Raw genomic sequence first — 16695 nt, forward strand, 5'->3', positions numbered from 1 at the left:
TCTGAGAACATAAGAGATTGCTGACACTATAAATCAAAGCAAACAAACATATTCCTTGCCATCTCCTCAGATTTTCCAGCCTCTTCTGCATTAAGGATATAGAACACACACATTTTTAGAAAAGAAACTGAAGGGAAAAAGAGCTCCTCTCTCCCAATACAATGAATACAGATGAATTTGTTTCCAGGAATTTTGTCTAATTACACTCCTTGGGAAATATAAATTTTATTCCACTGAATTCATAAATCATATGCCTTGCCTCTTCCCCATTGAAATAATTTTGAGTGTGCTATTCATTCAAGAGCCCGAAATGGCTATTAAATATAGGCTACAGCTGAATTGATATGTACGTAGGATTTATGTATCTTATAAAAATTATTGTAGCCTAAGTGTAGGTAAGATTCAAGGTGAGATACATCAAACTGCTCACACGGATACTTCAGTAGCTTTGTGGATCTTGACTTTACAGAGCTAGGAGCCAGACTCCACTTTGCTCCTCTCAAACATTTGGATGGCTAATGTCCATTACTCCCTTTCCTGAGCCTTTCTTTGAAACAGAACTAAGTGTCAGTTTCTAGGCATCCCTGTGGCTGCTATTCATTTTCTAGGTCTTGTCTCAGGTGAGGATGAAGTCCATCTCCAAAGGTAGGAGAAAAGCCCTTCTAAGAAAGTACTGCTTGCCTTCTGGCCCCCTCATTAGCCGGAGGCACTCAGCAGCTAATCTCTACCTGGCCCAGACATTAAGGATCCAATTAAAGCACTGACATCAACAAGTTTTCTTGTGGGAAGGCTGAGGTGGCCTCTCCTTTCTGGAGAAGAGGCTGTAAGTAGAAACAAGACATTTGGTTGACCGTCCCTTCCCAGTTTCTGACAACTCGTGGGCCCCATGCTGTGTTACACAGCAGCTTCTATTTCCTCCGGACACATTCCTTTAACATGCCCACAGTGCTGGTGAGCAGAAGAATATGTTATACCCGAGAAACAGAGGAGGATGAATCATCACTTTGGGTCACTTCCTTACACAAACTTCTCCATGAAGAGCTCTGCAACCTGACCCCTGCCTTTCCTCACTACTGTTTCTAGAACACCTACAAAGTGGCATCCACTACCACTGTTCTCCTGAAATGTGACCCGAAAGACAGGTTAGTGGGTACTCTTTGGAGGGCAGTCTTTCAGGCTTTTAAATTAAAAGGGTATCGTGCTCAATTCCAACTCAAATAGGGCAGGACATAGAAGAGTAGTGAATCCCAAACAAACACGCCAAAGCCATCGGGAGGCCCATCATCCCACAAGTACCATCTTTAGGTTTGCATTTTTCCCTCCTTTCCCCTTACCCCCTGCAACTGGTAAACATGTTTAACTATTTTTCAAGTATTAGCTAACCCCACCACCACAATAAGTAAAATAAGAAAATAAACAGAGGAGCAGACTTTATCCAATATAAATTCGTTTTTATTGAAGCAGCAGTCACATGACTTCATATCTAGCCTTTAGATTAGGCCTGACAAGAGTGAGCCAACCCTAAAAAAAAAAAAAATGATGTTTCTTTTTGCACTAAGAGACATAACATGTTTACATACATCATCCAGTATTGGAAATGAGCAGATTCAAACACAACATGTGTTGGTAACCTGGAGGTACAGCCCCACGGTTTGTGGTGTTCATATATTTTACAAATACTCCCAAAGACCATTACTAATGGGATGAAAGTTAAAAGAAAATACAGCTACACCAAACCATGAACACAGTAATCAAAGACAGCAGCTTATACACGTTTTAAAAATTTGTCCCTTTCAAGGACATTTTCTTTCTTTTCAAAGCAGTCTGCAAAGCTTCCTCTACATCAAATCCAAAGGTTTCCAAGATGGAAGCTGCACCTCTTGGGGCTATACAATGGAATACGATAATTTAAAGAACGAGAACTAGTGTTATCTTGATTTTAGAACAAAGATCAATGTTTCTCTAATTGGAGGAACAGAGATGGTGATGTGACTACATATTTCAGTAGCAAAATAGGCAGGGTAAAGAAAAGAGGGGTGGGTACTGAAATAAAGACCACACACTTGTGAATTTTAATTTCATTTCCAGGCTAACCTACTTTTTATTTAATGCAAATTACAGTACCAGTTAACTATTTCCAAACCAAGTCACATAGAACAAAATGTATTTACAAGGGAATGGGGAAAGGGAAAAAAAAACATTGAGCATACTTTTCACAAAAAAGTTTATATTTAAAATGAAAAAAAAAATCAGTCACAGAGGCATTCAAGTAGTAATAATGTTATACAGATTTTTGCTTTTCCTTTATATCAAGACAGATTTGCACAAGTGTTTGCAATAGTTTGTATACAACCCACAGTCCTTTATATATATATATATATATATATAATAAATTTTGTTTAGATTTGTTTTTAAGATGGAAGTGGTCACGCTAATTGGTATGTGTACAGGCCCAAGTGATCCATCGGCAACACATTTATAAATGCAAATTTTACAGGCAAGCACATTTTCATACATCTATCTGTATCTGCCTGTAGACAGATATAGTAAGAAAAAAAAAAACTTAAAAATGAACACAAGGAAGTCTACTTTGTCAAGCTAACCCCTTATGTACTGGTTGTCATTTTGCTTTTATTGCAGAGGTGCAAAACGGAGCAACAAACTTGAATAAAACATCATAACCCTTGTGAAAATAATCCAAACCCCAGGGATTACTTTCAAAGCCTCTCAAACGTAGACCTTAATCTGGGACTCTACTCTGCTTCTAGTTGTCTTTTTTTTCAGTGGCTCAGGTTTCTACCAGAAAAGACAGATTTTATTGTAAAGCATGCTTACTTTATTTTTCTATATAGGGGAGAAAGTGTTCGGCTCTGTGATTAGATGATCACTAACATGAACAACAGAAATCAGATATAATTTTGGTTTAAAACAAAGGAAAAAAAACCCCCAAACTCCTGGGGATCTGGCATTGGCCAAGCTTCCTTTGGAAGATTCCAAAGTTAAATCCCTTAAAAAGGAAAGGGAAAAAGAAATGAAATGCCAGTGTCTTTATATCCACAGGGATAGAGAATACAACAGTCCTCTCAGAAACCTTTGCATTGGTGCAGACAAGATGACTGGTTAGGCAGGCTTTGTTAAAACACAAACCAAAAATATGTGTCTAAAAATTAAGAGGACTTAAGAAACAGACACAACATGTCACTGGAAAGAAGGTGCAGTCTTCTGCCTTGTTGGAATGAACACACGATGTTTCAAAAATAGCAACCTTTGGTTTGGTAAAGTTTGTTTTTTCTTCTACTCAAGACATCTTATATGGAATACTTGGAGGCAAAACAAATTTTAATTTTTTTCTTTCAAAAAAGGCCTTCATGATGGGCACACAGTAAGAATTAAATTTTTTAAGAAGGAAATGAAAATGACATTCCACTGAACAAGGGGAGAGGTGGCAGGAGGGAGGGGATGGGCTGAGTTCCCTCGTTAATACGACAGTCCTCTCTCGGCACGGTGGCACTCAGCGCAGTAACTGCTCGTAGTTGCACTAGAGCATTTTGGACCGCTGATGGAGCAGAACCTGATACTATTAAGCAACTTGGATTTATAAAAACCAACTCTCTCTTTTTCATTTGGGAAGGAAGTAGATAAGGGGGAGAGAGCATGGAAGGCTCCTGGAATTTGCTGTTTCTAAGACCCATGGAAGGAATTTGGGGAAGAGATGAGCAAACTCAAATCTATTCGGTCTCTTCCAGCTCTAGGGCTCCCTGGCATGACACAAAGTCCCTGGGTGGACCAATTATGAAATGAAACCAGTCACTGCTACTGACTGAGGAGGAAACAGCTGCTCAGAACCAAAACAGAGGCAGGGCTTAAACACAGTGAGAGCATGAACACGGTTTCCTCTTTCCACTCCTGAGCATGGTATCACTGAAATTAACTGTGGAAGGGGCAAAGACACTGTTAGGAGTGAGTTATTATTTCAAAGGGAAAAGGATAGGACAGGGAGACATGGATAGAAAAACCAATTAAAATTTGAGAAATGAAAAACAAAAACAAAAACAAACACATGGAAGCGAAGGCACTCCAAACTATATAGATACACTATACATTGCTAGAGTTATTGTTACAATAATACAGGCCGGCACCTACTGTACAGAGTTAAAACTATATGGCTTTAAAAAGCTCGTCTACATTTTGTCTGATTATTAAACAGAATCACTGCCCTGAACAGTAACTTTTTGCTCATTAATTAACAGTTCCTGGGTCCACATATTTACATACAAAACAATAAAACTTAAATTTAAAAACATTGAAAGAAAATATAATGTACAAGCTTGAATTTGGTGAGGAGCTTTTTATTATTATTATTATTATTTACAAAAGATATTCAGAGACCTGGATCTCACTTGTATAAAAGAGTTCTGTGATACCACCATGATCCTTGAGAAAGAAAAATCATGCACCTCAGCCCTCACACACACACATACAGAAATGAGAGAAAAGCATCTGACTTTTCTCTTTTTCTCTTACCCCATTCATGGGGGCAAAGGGGGGTGTTTCCTAAAACAAGCATAGATTTTTATGGACTCTAGCAAATACACTAAGTCCAAAGTAGTGTCTGTGTCCAAATGTTTGGCTGGGCAGTTTGGCGTGAAAGCAGGTCCTTTTCTCTAACATAGACCTGCCGTTCAGCTTCTTTATAAATCCTTTCTGAAAATGGTCTACCAAAGCATTCCCTTTAGGAATTACCCGGCCAAATACTTTGATTCAGACTTCTTTCAAAACTTAATTAGCTCTCAGAAAGCACATTATGAAATGTAGAAGTCAATTTGTTCGATTTGGTTTGACTGAGTGTGTTTCCTTTCTCACGAACTCTGATATAACCAGAGGTTGGAGAAACCCCTTTTGTGGCCAAAGAGCTTAGCTAAACAGTGAGTGAAAACTAAGATGGCTCACAGTTGCCCTTCTGGGTACTGGTTCACTTCAGCAGGCAGTAGGACTCTCTTGGAGAGTTGCACACACTTGGTAAAGAAGCAGGACAGGGTACTGGGACCTGTGTTGAGGGCTGCCAAGAGACTCCACTTCCGAATCACCTGGAGGGCAAGACCCCTAACACGACCTAAGGTGGCAATGAGGAAGGTGAAGGGAGGTTACACATGATCAAGGGCTCAGCTCTATCGCCCTACAGTTATCAACTAACCTTGGAAGGTGTGTAGGGAAAGACTGGGTAGAAGGGAAAGGTGGCCATCACTCAAGTGATCTTTAAATGTAAAGTACAACTGATTGTGCCTTAAAGATTCATAGGTCAAGTAATGGCCCATAAGCACCAAGGTGACTAAGGTTCATTTTAGAGTATATAAGGCCCACAAAGATGTCAACCTTAAAAGTATAAAACAAACTAGTTGTGAAAATCTATTTCCTCACTGCAAACATAATCCTTCAATCTTCTTTGCTTTCCAAGGAATATTGCTTTTTCTTCAAAAACAGGAACTGAGTCTTACACTATTCACTGATACACATAGAAAACAGAAACAGAAACTCTTAGCTGGGTGTGGGGGGAAACATTCTTCTCATGCTTCAACCAGTTGATTTTGATACTGTGGACAAAAACAAAAATAAAAGGCAGTATTGAATCTATGTATATATAACATATATACATACACACATTTATATAATCAGCTTTCCTATAAAGTCAGCAGGTACACGTGACTGTTTATACCATTTTGATGTGTAGTTCTTAATATTCCTACCATCTAAAACCACAATGGTCTATCTGACATACATCAATAAATAAAATTTTAAAAGCATGAGGTTAAAAAAAAAGCTGAAATTAAATACAGATTCTAGATTTGGATTTAAAATTAGAACTATGTGCAGAATGTGGCAATTTCTGCAAGCTCAATTTGTAATTAAAAATATGAAAAATAAACCAGTAGACTGTTACAGTTCACATTATTTAACTATAATGTCCGCTCAAGTGTATCTTTCCAAGGGAAGCAACTTTAGAAACAAATGTGGACAAATTCATTCACAGTGGTGAGATCTGCTCTTGACCTGTCCCTTCCTCCAGGTTCATCAGCTTTTGACCTCTGCAGCCAGAGTGACTGGCTCAACATCCTTTTTAGTCTTCTGGTCACTAGTTTCAAACTGTACTAAGACTTGCAGAGAACCTTTGGTCAGGCAAACAAAGATCCACCCTCAGAGCATGTATGCTCCTCCTTTGATAGCCTCCAATTTAAGTTTCTTCACCACTAACACTGATAAAGAGCAAAAGAAAACCTTTTCAAGTCAATTAAGAATCTTCAAACTTTATTGACCTCCCTGGGTTACATACAAATGATACACATTTTCTTTTTTGTCTGCCACACCTGCCACCAACATGCCAAAGGCAAGTCTTCAAATACCCGAGGATATGGATTAATTTTACAAGTGACATTGAAGTCCCCACTGAGTTACACCTGCTAAGCTCCCAACCAATTTCAAGCTGTGCACTATACCAAAGTCTTACACTTGACTTTAAAAGAAAACAAAGTTCAAAAAAACTTCAGCACAGAACAAAGTTGTCTTCTTTTGCGGAAGGGGCATGAGGCAGGAGTCCTGTTTTTAAAGTATACAACAGCAGACTTTTGATAAAAAAAGATTGTCGTGGGAGAGAGATTGTGTGTTCTAGTGCTCCGCTTTCCCCTCCCCACATCCCCTCCCACCCCCTGGATCTCCCTCAAAGTGAGAATACAATGAAATTGGTTTGTATTTATAGGTATTTTACAAGGTTAAATAAGAACAACAATAATAATAAAAAAATTGAACACTAAAATGAACAGGTTTTTTTCTCTTTTTAATTTTCTTTCCAAACGTGACCAGTGTTGCTGAGTGACACTCAAGTAACTGGTGGTTTTTCCCGTGCAGCTGCTGGCTGCTTGGGGCTGTTCAGGTGGAGTTGGAAGCTGATGCAGAAGCGGCGTTGTTGGTCTGTCCACGGTCTCCGGCATTAGCATCTGCAAATTGAAAGTCCCAAGAGAGAGCATGAGCAATGCTTTAACACCCCAAAGAGAAAAGTACACTGCCTCAACTGCGGACTGAGCTGTGTGGTCTTCCAAGCTGTATCTGAAAAGGTTGTTTAAATATGGCCAATACTATGAAATCTGAATTTCTTTCTGCTTAGAGCTGAGTCCATGACTTGGCCTGGTGTTTGGTGCAGGAAAGACAAGTGTCTTTGAGTTAGTTGGGGTCCGAGTAGCAGTACATGCATGAATACTCAGTTGGGAGTCTGGCTCACTTGAAAATAAATAAGTGAACAGTGCACAGCTGGGAACACTTGCTAAACATTCTGAAGCAGGTTACAGTTCGCCATCTGCTTAAGTGGGTAAAACGGGTGGAGGCACTGACCATAACATGGGTCAGCACTGAGAGGTCTGTAGAAGCACCATGTGTAAATCAACCTCAGTTGCTTACTTTCTAAGTATAGTCCTTCTTCACTATTTGTAGAAATGGAAGATAATGAGCAAAAAAGGAACAGCCACTGCAGGACTGATTCACTTCTTCAATTCAAAGAAGCATCTTGCAGTCAAATATCTTGGCACAGAGCTTACTTCACCTCATCTGTTGGAAATATGTCTAATTTTATATTTAACTTTAACTCCCCTACACCCCTTTTAAGGTCCACCATTATTTCGCAGCACCTATTAACATTTAAGTGGGCATTTAGCTGCATCTGGACCAGCACTGCCTCTCAGGCAGACAACAGACTGCCGTTTCAGTTGCCCGTCTAGCCGTGTCCCTGTGGCATTGTGCATGTGACTGCTAATACATACTACTGGGCATATTTTCTCCCAAACACTTGACACTGAGCCCTGAGCAAGAAGAGAAGTGGCTTGACTGGGATGGATAACTTCTAAGAGCCATCTTCCTAGAAGTCATACTGCCCTTGACCATCAAAGCTGGTGACACCAAAAAAACAAGTTCCGAAGTTTTGTCTCCCTAGAGACTGAAATGCTCCTATATCCTTTGAACAGTAAACAACTGTCATGGCTGAATGTAACATCTGTCTTTGGATCTTTTTTGTTTCAATTTTAATTACAGCAAGAAACAGAAGACCCCGAGGACACACAGGAATGCTTTACTTAAGGATTAGCTGTTCAGTTTATCATTCCAATGGCCACTCTATAAAAACTACACATCTTTTCTAAATTCCTGATTTTCCTGCCCTCAAAATAATCTGCCCTTATATACATTTAACTCAGCCTTTGGGGAAGAAATGTCAAATCTCTCAATTTGACTGGTTATGTTTAATTCATTTAATTTCCTTCAAAAAACTTATAGCTGCTTCTAGTCCTGTTTTCATGAAAATAAGTGCAAACGTTACAGGATCAGGGTCCATGCATGGAGTCATATTAAATCATTATATGGCACATGGGACAGGTGGCAAGGTATATAACACAGAACCTTTCTTCGAAGGCAGGTACATGCCTTTTCCAATAATCACTACATAACTATGTCTAATACTTCAGTCATGACTCCTGGTCTTTCTTAGATATGCCCTTCCTAGTGCGAATTTTACTCTTCAATGATCACCCAAATTCTGTCATCAATGAGAACATCAATTTCTGTCCAGGTCACATGTTCCTGTAAGGATTTCTCAAGAAAAACAATCATTTTTGTAATTCAGGCACAGGCTGCTTTAACCTACTGAGCCACCCAGGCGCTCCCGCAGGCTGCCTTAAAAACAAGTCTAGCAAATGCCTGAAAGGCTGCAGAGCTATTTCAGAATGATAATGATCCTCACAAATCCAAACTTACTGTAGCATTTCCCATGAGTTGGAGGACACTGAGAACCTATGCGTGATCATCATCAAACAGCACTTCTCTCTCTTTTTAGTATGTGAAGAGGACAGGTAAAACTTTCATGTTCTGGTCTTCCAGAATTAAGAGATTTCCCAATCATGAGGAATTCACCAGCTTGACCATGACAGGCATGAGCTACACTGGAGGACACCCACTAAGGTTCATTTACGTAGCCATCCAGTTCATTATGTTAATTTACTCTCTAGCAAAATCCTATTGTGTGTATGAATTTGAAGAAACAAATTCAACTTCTAAATAATAAAATTTGAAAAGACATGTATAGTCTCCTCAGGTTTGTAATTTAATGATTTCATTATTTTTTTCTCTGAATTATCTCCATATCCTCTATTAAGTAAAATTTTAACAGCTAAATATTTTGATTATAAATATCCTTGAAAGCTAAAGTCACGGCACTGTATTCATTCATCAAACAAAAACAAATAACCTTTGCCTGCTGCAACAAATTACATTTAAAATCAAATTACATACATCCTTTGTGAGAAAAAGAACAGAAAGATGTTTTTCAGAGGCAAAGTACAGGGAGGAGAAATACAACAAAGAAAATGGAAAGTTCTACAACCTCAAGAGTAGCTCTCACAGAACACCAGGCTTACTAACTGAATAAAACTACATTTTTTTAAGTTCTTCTTGGTACATACTTACTTTGCTCCTACTGCCAATTCTGTAAGCTTATTTTACATAGTTGAGTTAATATGGCCTTTTTACAATAAAAATGCTCATTAATTAAAAACTGTCACTGGATTTGGATGTTTAGTAATTTCTTTAACATTTATTCTCAAATATTTAAACAGAAACTCCTTAAAAGGGCACCTGGGTGGCTCAGTGAGTTAAGCCTCTGCCTTCGGCTCAGGTTGTGAACCCAGGATTCTGGGATCGAGTCCCGCATGAGGCTCTCTGCTCAGCAGGGAGCCTGCTTCCTCCTCTCTCTCTGCCTGCCTCTCTGCCTACTTGTGCTGTCTGTCAAATAAAAAAAAAAGAAACTCCTTAAAAGCACCACAATTCATTTTGCTCCTGTCTCCAACATTCCCTTTTCACATTCATACTGGTAAAAGTGAGGCTTCCTGGCGTTATGGTTTTAAGGACAGCTAACAACTTTTGATTATAAAGCATCCAATTCAACTATGAATAACCAAAGACCGTACAGTCTCGTTTTTAGTCCTGAGATGCTATCCTGAAATTCACAGTGATACATCTTTCTTCAATCTCGTCCAGCTCCACAAACACTGAGAATGAGACCCAGCTGTACCACTTAATAGCTATGTACTACGTAACAGCTTTGTGACAATAGAACAAATTATTTAACCTCTTTATTCCTCAATTTCCTCATCTGTAAAAGGGAGATACTAACACCTGTCTATGAAATAAGGCCTAGGAAGATCTCAGCACAGTACCTGGGTATAGAAATTGTTCAGTAAGTGGAAAGGCAAAAGAGACATCCAACAATACATAAACTGTACAGTTTAGTGTGACTATAATAATCATCATCACCACCATAATGTCAGTGCCAGCAACTGTTATCATTTGAATGCTTACCAATGTACCAGACATCATACTATGTACATTGCAGGTACACACCCAAGAAATAGGTACAATTATTGCCCCCATTTTGCAAATGGGAGAAATAAGCACAGAGGTATTAGAGGAAGAGAATGATGGCCTTTATGGGTACTACAAGGGACAGCAGAAAAGATTTCCCAGCAAAGGAAGAAAAGAACCTAAGGGGACTTTCATTCAGACCTAACTCCTACATAATCCACTATGATTTCTAGAAGCCTATTTCTATTATCTAAAAGGGTTACTACATTAGAACAGATCTGGGAATTTATAATAAGAATTAAAAGTACAGTTATTTTATTTCCTAATTCTTAGTCTGTATAGGGTATGCAAAGATAAAAGTGTTTTGGAAACAAATACAGAGGTGATTATTTCGGGCTTCCTAGAAACCAATGTCCCTTACCATCCTTCTGATGCTACTTCAGAACCAAACAACCAAGCAACCAAAGAAGGACTTGAGGAATAGAGAGAATGATCAGCTTTGAGGGACAGAGGTATTAAGATCATTCTTACACACTTGGTAGCCCCCTTCCAAGATGGCCCCAATGAGTCATGTCTTCTGGGTGTTTATAACCTAATGTAGTCCCTTCCCCCCAAAATAGGGCTGACCTATGTAACCAAAAGGATATTTGCAGAGACAATGGTGTATGACTTTCAGAGTTAGGACATAAAAGATACTGTGGCTTCTACCTTGCCCTCTTTCTTGGATCAGTTGGTCTATGGAAAACCAGCTGCAACAATGTGAGACACTTAAGTGGCCTTATGAAGAGTTGGTACAAAATGGTTAAGGGACTGACGCCTCTCGCAGCCGGGACTGATTTGCTAAGCACATAAATGAGTCATCCTGGAAGTACATCTTCTAGCCCCAGGTAAGCATTCCAATGTCTGCAGCCCTAGCTGACATTTGACTACAACCTCATAAAAGACCCTGACCCAGAACTATCCAGCTAGGCTGCTTCTGAATTCCTGGCCCACGTAAACTATGTGAGATAATAAATGTTTATTCTTGTTTTAGGCTGCTAAATTTTGGGGTATCTTGAACATACATGCAGGTCAAATAAGTTAAATGCCAGGTAAAATTTCTGCCCACAAGCCCATGAGAGCATCCCTGACCTAGTCCCTCTACAAGATATGTATGTCCGCTCCTAATAAAATATACAAAAGACAAGGAAAATTGCATCAGATGATCACTTGTTTTTCCCTAATTCTAAATAGAGTCTATGGTTCTATGGCTTTTGTGCTGGATATGGCAAAGGGAATTTGTACATGTATTTAATGAAACCAATTTTATTCTGTGTGACTTCAGATATAAAAATGACAAGTGGGGCAACCCCATAGCGAAGCTAAGGGTGATGCCCCCTAAGGTATCAGGTTCCCAATAGAATCCATGAGGCTGTAACTTTTATCCTAGATCAAATTTTTATGTGTAAAATTCCATATATGATACACATATATTTTTCTAGGATTGGACCCATAGTTGGTCCCCCACCTCCCCTCCTATATTCTCAGAGATCTCTAAGAGTTGCTAGATAAGTGAGTCATGGATTTATTGAGCTGCTGTCTCAATAGTGAGGAAAATGCCCCACCTAGTTGCTCAGGTCATAAACCAAAAGTTGTCACCATGATTCTTTCCTTTCCCTACTCCCTACATCTAATGCATCAGCAACTCCTGTCCATTCTCCCTCCAAACGTGTTTAATCAAATGTGCCAACGGGGAGGGAAGGAAAGTGAATGGAAGACCCCACATTTATAAACTGTTGCCAAAGTGTTTAAATAAAAAGAGAGCAGCAAATAAGAAAACAGGTTGGGAGGAAAGCATAGGGAGTAACATAGGAGTCTGGGATTCCAAATGTTCTGCCACCATGAATCAGTGTTCTGCAACTATGGATCTACCTAAAAGATAAAGCCTTTTAAGTGATACAAGTTTTCACTGGCCTGAAATGTTCTATCTGTACTCTCTTATAGGGTGGCTGCTAACTATATATGGTTACTTAATTTAACTGAAATTAAGTAAAAATAAAAACTTCGTTCCCTATTTATCATAAATACATTTCAAGTTCTCAAAAGCTACAAAATCCTTAATATTTTTTATCATTGGCAGATTAGCAAAAGCACATATTTCAAATATCAAATTCTTTTCATATTTTATATGTACTTTATAAGTATGTTTGGTTAACTTTAAGTACACTTTTATTTCCTTATTTCCTTTATGCTCTCTGAGCCCATTTCACGTGTTTCTATTTACTACTATCTCATTCTATAATAGTTACAAATGTCTCATGACAGGTCAACTTTTCTAAAAGATAAAATTTATACTCAGAAAGTTCCTATTCAAGCTGTTCCATGTGGAAATATCTTTATTAAAAAACTATGTTTCAGGGGCACCTGGGTGGCTCAGTGAGTTAAGCCTCTGCCTTCGGCTCAGGTCATGATCTCAGGGTTCTGGGATCGAGCCCCTCATCGGGCTCTCTGCTCAGCGGGGAGCCTGCTTCCCCCTCTTTCTCTGCCTACCTCTGATCTCTCTCTCTCTCTGTCAAATAAATAAAATTAAAAAAAAAAAAAAACAACAACTATATTTCAGGTGTTAGTGTTACTAACTGACACAGGAACAAAAAAGACCATTTTTCACAGAGAATCAAATGTACACTCTAAACTTACATTTAAATTGAAATCATAATCTACATTAGTGAAATAAAAATATAAAGTATAAAGGGAAGGACTCAATTTTCGTTTTTCTCTTTATAATGTCTACTATGACTTTGACAATTTGGGGTGTATAATAACGAGGGGGGTAACCCCTCCTCAGCAAAGTATTATTACCTCTCTTTCTTCATTTTTCTGAGGAAAAGGTGTGACACAAGACACCAGAGTGGCTTCACTCATTTCAAAAACATGACTGCAATTCAGATGCCAGTGAGCCAACCAAAAAACTAACAAAGTTGGAGGGCCTGTCAATAAGACCTTATATCTTATCTGCCAGCAGCAGAGAGATCTTAGACACTCTGGGCTCAGGGGTAGAGCACATTTTAATTAGGAGGGTTGGTTGTTCAGGGTAGGTAACTGAAGGCCGTGAGAACACAGGAAACATTTTCGCCTTTTAGGTTAAAAGATCTAATTTGGAACAAAGAATGAGAAAAGGAATATGAGTATCAATAGGTGACTTCAGGCAAGGAACTGAGGAACATTTGAAGAACATCTAGAAGAATGTTTCATACAACATTTCTCAACTTAAGATGATTTTACATTACTTTTGGAGGGGGAGAAATTAAGGTAAAATTTTTGACTCAATAGGAGAAAACATGTTTTGAATAAAAAGAAACAATTTCCTTGAAGTGATACTTAACGACGCTCTGAGGAAAATAATGACTAAGCAGGCTTGACTGGTTTTCTGTGTAGCTTTACACAGAAAACCAAAAGAAGCCAAAAAAGACACCCACATTCTTTGGCTACCAAGTTGGTAATACCTAAAAACATATGTGCACACATGCATGCAGCACCTTCCCCACCCTACTCTGGGCTGCCTAATGTTAAGGTAATGGGAGAAATGGAAAAATACGTGCAAGCAGGCAGTATAATCTGGGATAAGCTTTTTGGTAGGCATTTTGATATATATCAAAATCTTAAAAAATTTATTATCTTTTGACTTGGCAATTATACTTCTAAGCACTGAGATATAATACAAATGTCTAAGAATAAGAAATCAAGTCAAATAAATTATGATACAGGCTTAGGATACACAGTTATATACCCCCATCCCTTGAATAGCAGGGCCCATTTAAAAAAAAAAAAAAAAAAAAGAAGGCATCTCTCTTTGCCCATTCATACACAGACTAAAATATAAAATGACGTTACCTTTCATTATCTTTGGAATTGAGAATACGGAAGACTTTTATTTTCTAAAATAACTATATATTATTTTTTAACAGAAAAAAATTCCCATATTTTTAAAAGCTACGTATTTTTAGAAATTCCATATATATTTGGGTTAAGATAAAGAGACAACAGAATGAAAGGGTTGGGAAAAGGAACACTTGAGGGCAATACCCTGATGATGATAAAACTAGACAAGATATGGATATAGCTTTCCCAAAGCACACTGTACATTGGCAAAGAGGCAAAGGATAATAGTACTTGGGGAGGGGATGAAAGGATGGTAACTATGATTTTAGAAAGTATTTGATCCATGGGCTTAATTTGTCTAACATTTCAACTCTCAAAATTAGTAGAAACAAACAAACAATGGGATAAATTATTCTGGGTTTAATTCTGCCCAACTAGAAATAACTGGCTGGTGATGTAGATGACAGGAATTCTGAAGTAATAGTATGTAAAGGGAACCATGGGCCCTGGCTAAATCTGAGCCATGACCTCAGTAAAATGGATTTCAAAAAATTCAGGGAATAATAGGTTTTATTTTACAGCTATAGTCTTCAAAAGGAGCTCAAAACTGACAAGAAGTAGAAAATTAGAAAAAAACAAAACTCTGACCAAGCAATTGCAAATAATCTCAATGCAAAATAAAGGGAGAAGAACCAAAGAAGTCAACTAAAAGGGTTTTCTCTGATGAACTCATTTTAAATACAGGTAACTTTAAGAAGAAGGGAACACATTCAAGGAAGAATAGAAAATAACAATGTGAACCTATAATAACAGGTCAGATTTGGTTTAAATAAACAGCATAAGGTATTCAAAGCAAGGTCAAAAAAAAATAAAACCCCCTGACCAGGTAAAAAGAGAAAACAGACCTTGTCCAACTCCTATCATGATTCCCTTTTCTGTTAGAAGGGTTTTCAACCTGGAAAGGATATAACAAAAATCCTAATAAACAAAATGCAGCCCAAGAAAGGTGAGGGCAATCTACACATTTTAAATGTCTTTAAATCCAGAATCTAAAGTCCAAGAAACAAATTCTAAAATGGATTATAGAAACTCACAGTGGACAAACAGCAGACATTAGAAATCTCCCTAAGTCTTAAAAAAAAAAAAAGTCTGATTTCCATTCTTGATAGTGATACCTTAAGGATGGAAAACTTTCTTAAAATTTTTTTTGACAACAACAAAGCATTTTACAAAGTTTTCCAAAACATCATTAAAATGAATACTGTAAGGTTGGTCTATAGCTAAGTAAACAACAAGAGGGGTAAACAATCATTCAGAAACCCCCAGAAGAATAATCTCTAGCAAGTCTTGCTTTTAGTACCATTTAACTTATTTTATCAGTAATTTGAGAAAAGGCAAAAACATCTCTAAGGAGGCCCTGCCTTATACTGTTTGTTATGTTTTATTAGCTGCTTAACAGTGGCAAAAAACTGTTATGTTTATGAAATGTGTAGGTGATATATAATTGTATAGAAAACCCAACAACCTGACACTTAGAATATATTCAGGATTAGGATTTGAAACCCTCACTAATATGGAAGGCAGTTAGCCATCATTAAAATTTGAGGACCTTTGTGTGTAACCCAAGAATAGGATCACTGAGAAGAAGAAAGTATAGGAGGACAAATTTCAGGGTGAAATAAGGATAAACTTTCTAACAGAATGATACAAAGATGGAATGTGCTTATTTTTGTAGTAATGAGCTTCCAGTTACTGATATACAGAAGCATGGGAGAGATGGCTTCTTCTTAGCAGATAGTAAGAACATGAGTGGAAATCAGTGTTTTTTAAATTTAATAGCATGATCACTGCACTGAAGGAAACCCTACTCAGAAGACTGATATATAAAGATAGAGAAAACTGCTCTAGCTGAAATTCTCTACCATATCTCACACTTAATTGACATGGCATTGGACTACAGGAATCTCTAAAGTGCTTTATATTTGAACAGTAAAACTATAATTTCTCAAGATTTATTTTTCTAAATAGTTTAGACAAATGGTCTCCCAAATGGAGTAAATGAGAGGATGTCATGGAGAAAATAAGAATTTACATATATAAAAACATGTATATGTTAAAATTATATATTATATATACTAAGGTTATATACTATAATTATATATTACACATATATAAAATTATACTTTATGGACTATTAAGAATAGTATATATAATTTCAAAAGTTTCTCATCAGAGCCATGATCAACTATAATGCCTCCTGATACTGAGGTACTTTTTAAAAACAATTTAGAAAGACTATGAGAATTTTTGAGAGAAAAAAAATCAGAATCCATACCCACTAATATAACACAACTGTTTCAATTTTTGTATATTTTTATCTTGTCCCTATCCACACGCAAACATTCATTTTGGCAGTTACCAACATGCCACATAAGATCTGGTGAA

At 37.6% G+C, this 16695-nt stretch overlaps 1 protein-coding gene across 3 annotated transcripts in view; it reads right to left on the reverse strand.

Annotated features, from left to right (window-relative positions):
- Positions 1–2070: 2070 nt before the first annotated feature.
- GSK3B (glycogen synthase kinase 3 beta) overlaps positions 2071–16695 on the reverse strand; it is a 222505-nt gene continuing 207880 nt past the window's right edge. For all 3 annotated transcript variants that reach the window (XM_047725992.1, XM_047725979.1, XM_047725988.1), the window contains one exon: positions 2071–6989. In XM_047725992.1, the coding sequence (XP_047581948.1) occupies positions 6922–6989 (68 nt within the window). In that variant the 3' untranslated portion in view covers positions 2071–6921. The remainder of the gene's footprint in view (positions 6990–16695) is intronic.

The sequence above is a fragment of the Lutra lutra genome, chromosome 1 (genome assembly GCF_902655055.1).
Source record: "Lutra lutra chromosome 1, mLutLut1.2, whole genome shotgun sequence".
Classification (NCBI taxonomy): domain Eukaryota; kingdom Metazoa; phylum Chordata; class Mammalia; order Carnivora; family Mustelidae; genus Lutra; species Lutra lutra.